Source organism: Ipomoea nil, unplaced genomic scaffold, assembly GCF_001879475.1.
Source record: "Ipomoea nil cultivar Tokyo-kokei standard unplaced genomic scaffold, Asagao_1.1 scaffold2283, whole genome shotgun sequence".
NCBI lineage: Eukaryota > Viridiplantae > Streptophyta > Magnoliopsida > Solanales > Convolvulaceae > Ipomoea > Ipomoea nil.
This window is the reverse complement of record NW_017618711.1, coordinates 1,731,142-1,737,141: the sequence shown is the minus strand read 5'-3', so window position 1 is coordinate 1,737,141 and position 6,000 is coordinate 1,731,142. Positions and strand designations below refer to the sequence as shown.

At 35.1% G+C, this 6,000-nt stretch overlaps 1 protein-coding gene across 1 annotated transcript; it reads right to left on the bottom strand.

Moving 5' to 3' along the window:
* Nucleotides 1-1,096: 1,096 nt before the first annotated feature.
* On the bottom strand, nt 1,097-3,155 carry LOC109151233 (gibberellin 20 oxidase 1-like). The gene is made up of 3 exons (XM_019299154.1): nt 2,446-3,155; nt 1,867-2,188; nt 1,097-1,482 (listed from the first exon to the last, which is right to left on the bottom strand). Exons 1-3 carry the CDS (start codon nt 3,006-3,008, stop codon nt 1,219-1,221), a joined length of 1,149 nt encoding a protein of 382 aa, XP_019154699.1. The 5' UTR covers nt 3,009-3,155; the 3' UTR covers nt 1,097-1,218.
* Nucleotides 3,156-6,000: the final 2,845 nt, after the last annotated feature.

The following is a 6,000-nucleotide window of genomic DNA, read 5'->3' as shown; positions in this document are numbered from 1 at the left end:
AGTGTTGAATTGTTTAGGAATTTAATATTTAATTTGGTTGCATAAGAATCCAAATCTCCAGGTATAATAAGATAATGCATAATAATGTGAATAATAAGGCCAAAAATCATCTTGCACAACAATCCGTTAAGGACCATTGCAATCAAACCAATTCCAATCCTCAGTGGATTCTTTGCTTTCCTCATGAATTTTATATACATTTTCCCTTTTTAAAAATTTCTTTTGTTACTCTCCTAGTCTTCATTTCATCTGTTTTGCTCTGTTGACATCACATGGAATTATTGAATAACTCACAGAACATAATCTTTTGGAACTACACACTTCACATTTAATATATAGATGATGCCAATTCAAAAACAAAAAAATGTAAAATATATTAATTTATTAATTAATATCTCATCTAAGACAAAGATGATGGCATCTGATATTGCAATTGCATTAACCCTTACAAATGGTTAATTTGGTATATATCTGGAGTTTATTGTATAAGATCATTTTCACTATTTGGGTCCATCTCATTTATTGATTGACTTGAGTGTGTTGTTAAGTTTATAACTATACTACCAAACAAAAGGCCAAATGATTTAATAGGCAGTATGTGAGAGAAGAAATCAAAATTTGAACCTCGACGGCTGCAGTGTGAAGATTATGCCTAAAGTGGACAGATATATCCCTTATGTGCACAGACATTTGGTCATGTTTGCTGAACGATTGAGTCAACGTGATTTACACCCTTTTCCAAATACTTTCTCGGGATCGGAGTGGGGGGAGGGGATATTGAAGTTGGGGATTCAACCTTTTGGGATAAAAGATTGATATATTGAAGTGAATGCCAATAATAATGTTATAAATTACCTTGTATATAGTCAATATATATTATATATATAACTGCTTCATAATACAACCTCATTATTCTTTCATTGTCTCTCTGTACTTTCTTTGGCTTTTTTTTTTTTCTTTTTTTTTTTTTGTTTATAACTCCTAGCTTATTTATTATTTAAAAAGAGGGGGAAAAAAAAACAGATAAATAAGAGGCGATTAAGCCTGTTTTTTTTTTTCTTCTTTTTCTTTTTTTCCTCAATATTTTTGCCTTTATATATATATTATGAACATATATGAAGTTTGAATATTCATATCTGTTCATAAATTGGCTTCATCTTTTCTTCCCCATTTTCGCGGGCCTAATAACGACAATCTTCAATTCCGATGTGATAAGATTTAGGTTGTCTTGTGTTGAAGCCATTTTGAGAAGGATTGGAGAGTGTTCATGTCGGCTCTGTAATGCTTCTGAGTAAATTCATGCAGAGTTGGCCAAGTGAAGTCCGGGTAAACTCTTGGGTTGTCGGAATCCACCAATTCCTCCGGCGGCGCCACCACCTTATCCCTCCTCGGGCACAGGAAGAACGCCAGCGACTTCCGAGCGCTCCGGCTGTTCACCACCGCTCTGTGCAAGCAACTTTTGTACCGCCCATTCGACAGAGCCTGCAGACATTTTATAAAAATAATAATAAGATTTGAGAATCAATATTGTTGGCCGGAGGTAAGTAAAGATCAAGTCTAGCATCTGGTGACAATTAATTATATCAATTATGGGGTTCTGATCTGAAAAAGCTACCAACTATAGCTTTTGCCCTGAGTGGTAATTAGGATCAGATCACTAATTCTAGTTTCAGCAATAACATATTATCAGTTGGTGCTAGGAGGGAAATTGTTGGACAGAGACAGTAAAGGCCAGTCTAGCATCTAATGGCTGGAGAATTGTTGGGCCAAGATTGGTAAAAACTTACCAAGTCCTTATAACTTTTGGACATAATAATAAGTACATAATATATAAACATAAATGTTGGTTATGATGTGACTACGTACCATGAAGGTATCTCCTATGTTAACGACGAAGGCATTGAGATTGGGGCCGACGGAGCGCCACTGGTCGTCGACGAAGACCTGAAGTCCGGCGACGGTGTCCTGGTGGAGAATGGTAAGGGAGGTTGGGTCACAATGCGGCCCGGTTCCCAATGCTAACTCCGGTTTATGGCAGGGGGGATAGTAGTTTAGTCTCATTATGGATTCATTGTCTTCAAAGAAATCTTTGAAATGTTTTTGGTTTATCCCAAGACTCATCCCCAAGAGCTCCACAATCTCTAGTGATAGCTCACTCATCGCATTACAATACTCTTGATAAATCTTCCTGCAAACACAATTAAGCATTATTAGCTATTATTTTGCACCTTCGTTACTGACTATAACCTTTTAACATAATGGTAAGCGCTGATTTTGGTACCAAATTGTTGGGTAGAGGTCAGTAAAGTTAAGTCTAGCACCAGATAACTAGGGGATTGTTGGACAGTAAAGGCATTCAGTACCCAACATTTAGAAAATGTAATGACGGTTTATAAGAAAATAAAGTTCTGCATTCGTGATTAGCTATAGTTTTTGGTAACGTACCCGAGGTGAGAAAACTCTTGACCCAAAGTGTTATGGAAATATTGTTGAACCATATTGGCTTTGCAATATTCTTGAGGAGAGTAGTCAAAAGAGAGAGTTTCCTTCCACGGCAGCTTGGAACAGAACCTGCCGGTGAAGCTACTGGCGTAGCCGCAATGCTCGCCGAGTTTCCTCTGCGCCTTCTGCTTCTGCGACGGCGGCAGCCGGAAGAAGAGGTCCATGTAGCGGTGCGCGTCGGCGATGAGGCCGGCGTCAACGCCGTGGTTGACCACCAGAAAGAAGCCGTGGCTCCGGCACGCCTCGCCGACGACGCGGGCCGCCTCCGCGGTGGCGCGCGGGTCGTCAGACAAGAATCCCCGCAGGTCCACGACGGAGACGGGGAACTCCGGCGGGCTGGCGCCGCCGGGCTTCTCCTCGTCCGGCCACACGAACTGGACGGGAATATTGGCGTCGCGCTGAAACACGGAGGGGTCGAAAACCAGTGGGCTCTGAGGGGATGATTCTTGGTGAGCCGCCATGGCCGTTTTATTACTAGCTCTTGTGATCACACAATCTATGGCCATTGCATGAAATGAAAGAGATCAGAGCCGTTGAAGAAGAAGAAGAGTGATATGAGAGAGTGAAGTATAGAGATATAGAGAGAGAGAGGAAATGGAAGAGAGAAAGAGAGAGAGAGTTGTGATAAAGGAAAGGACAAAGGCCGCTCATGGGGAAACAGCTACAACAAAACTTGGGATTTTATAGGTGTCCCTCACAGGCAAAAAAAAAAAAAAAAAAAAAAAAAAAAAGTTTCAAAAACTATCTTACTATTTAATTATTTATCACTTACTTTTAATTAATCATATTTTTATTTCATGGATTATTATAATTTAATCAATTTTATTACTCCGTACATCTTATTATTCAAAAACGATGCTTGAGCGCAGAGCAGTTGAGCGATTTAACTAAATATATATCCAACTGTTTGAAAAATTTAAAAAGAGTACTCCATATATATTAAAATTATAAGAATATAACAACAATTGAAATAATCAATACATATAAAATCAATATAGGATCGAAAAATTGTAATTTTATAACCAAGTAAGCACAATATATAAACTACTCCGTATTAGATTTAGTGATGTTAACAATTTATAGGGAAAAAAATAAAATAGAAAAGAAGTAAACTGAAATTTTTTTTTTTTTTTTTTTTTGGAAATGTACAATAAAATAAATAAAATATTCATGTTATCATTACAAATAGTTACACACATTTATCCATTAAAGTTTTTCCATTACCTAGAAAATCTATGTCTTTGTGAGAAACTCACAAAGTGTATGGTTTTTCGTAGAGACCCAGACTTTTGAATTTTTAAAAGAAACTCAACAATTTTTGCTCGAAGGTAAAATTATACCATTTTTTGGTTGATTTTTGTATTTCTGACAAAAAATACAAGTTAATTTTTTATTTTTTATTTTACTATGGTTGTAAAAAAAAAAAAAAAAAAAAAAAAAAAAGCAATGATGACTAATATTTTTTTAAAGACAAATAATATTATATCATAGAATATTCATTATGTAATTATTTTAATCAATTATGTCACCCCTATATTAAAAATAAATAAATTAAAGTCTGTTCGCAACCTCCAACACTGGAACCCTGATATGATGGAGTTAAAATGACCACTTTACATACCAGGGCAATTGGTGGACCATCAAAATTGCCCAGAGGGACATCATCTCAAAAATTGCAAAACAAGTTTTAATCTGACCAAATTTCATACTAGACATTTCATATAATGATGTGACATTATCACATACAATGCATCTTATAGTTGCTTTATATTTTATTTTATTTTATTTTGGGTATCACTACAAATTTTCCAAGCCTTCGAAAGTAACCTTATTCATGTCAAGTAAGACCTCAAAGGTGACAAAATAATCTCCCATAAATTTTAAGGTAGTTGCATTCCCTACTTTATACTATATTTATTATTCAAAAATTAATTTTGTACTAATAAGTAGGAGGGGGAGATTACCAAAATAGCCAAATTAACTAATCACTACTAGGAACTACTGTCAACCGTGGAACACCCATAATGCCCTCCACCAAGAATGGCAAAACCGTGTGGACAGTTCAGTTGGTTATATGGGTAAAGTTTAGGAACAACAAGAATGGCAAAATCGAAGACAAGGGCTATTGAACAACTTCGGACTTCCCCTAACTGTGTAATTAGCTTTTTGTAGCGGCTTATTGCTTCAAAATGTAAAAATTCAAAAAGCTGCTCAAAACAGCTTTTTTGATCAGCTTTTTGAGAAATTAAAGTCATTTTGTTTGTAATCAGCTAACAGCTAATTTATCAAATACTTTTCTACAATCAACTAGGCAAGCCTAGCTACTAACCCAATCAACTTAACAACTATCTACCAAACACCCTATAATCTTGTCCAAATTACAATCTATTTTGTCTTTTCTTATAATATTGACGGAAAAGCATTTCCCAAAGAGTTTTTGGCGGACTTACAACCTCCTTTCCAAAAAATAATAAAGAAGTAAAATAAAATAACAAAAGAATACAAAACTTGCTTCTGCAATGGAAAATGTAATGACCAACTGGGCTGACAGGAGGGAGTATAACGTGACTACGTGAGGGATCTTGATTTTGCAAATTCCCAATGTCTTAATTTGGGTGGGGGAAAATATATATAAGGTTAAAAACAGAGAATTCAATCATTTGCCCTCACCCAATTGCAATCGTATATCGTTTCCATCAAAGTCTCTTCAAACTTCAAAGCGTTGTTAAAATATAAGTAAAATGAACTACCCCAGTAAAAAAAAAAAAAAAAAAAAGAAAAGAAAATTGTTGTTTCACAATTGTATCTAAAATTTTAAATAGTGATTTTACAAAATTAGTTCTTGACAAATAATTTTGTTATGTTTTAGCCTTAACTTTCATAAAACTAGGTAGTTCAGGAAAAAGTGATAAGAGACAAGTAATAATACATTTATATTGACAAACGGTGTAAGGAGTCGTTCACGGTGCACAATGCATTGTGCGTCCTCCTCAAAACGACGTCTTTTTTTACGTTAAGAGTTTATGTGTATTCTGTTAAAAGTTTATGTGTATTACGTATTATGTTAGATTATGTGTATTATACTATTATGTTATGAGTTTATATGTATTCTACTATACAATTCTATACATTCGAAACAGATGATTTTTTTTTTCTTTTTAGAAGTTAACGACAGAAACAGGAAACGAAATTTCTAAAAAAAAAAAAATAACAACAAATACAAAACGACGTCGTTTTGATTAAGGTGCACAATGCATTGTGCGCCTTGGTGCACGATGCATAGGCCCTTGCAAAACCGCGCTCTATTGCGCTACAAATGATAAATAAATAAAAGGGATAATAAGAAAGCTACTTGGCATATGATAAGTCCACTCAACTAATTACAAATGATAAATAAATAAAAGGGATAATAAGAAAGCTACTTGGCATATGACAAGTCCACTCAACTAATTACACATTGTTGGATAATTAAGTGAAAGATGGTGGGAGAAAACTTAT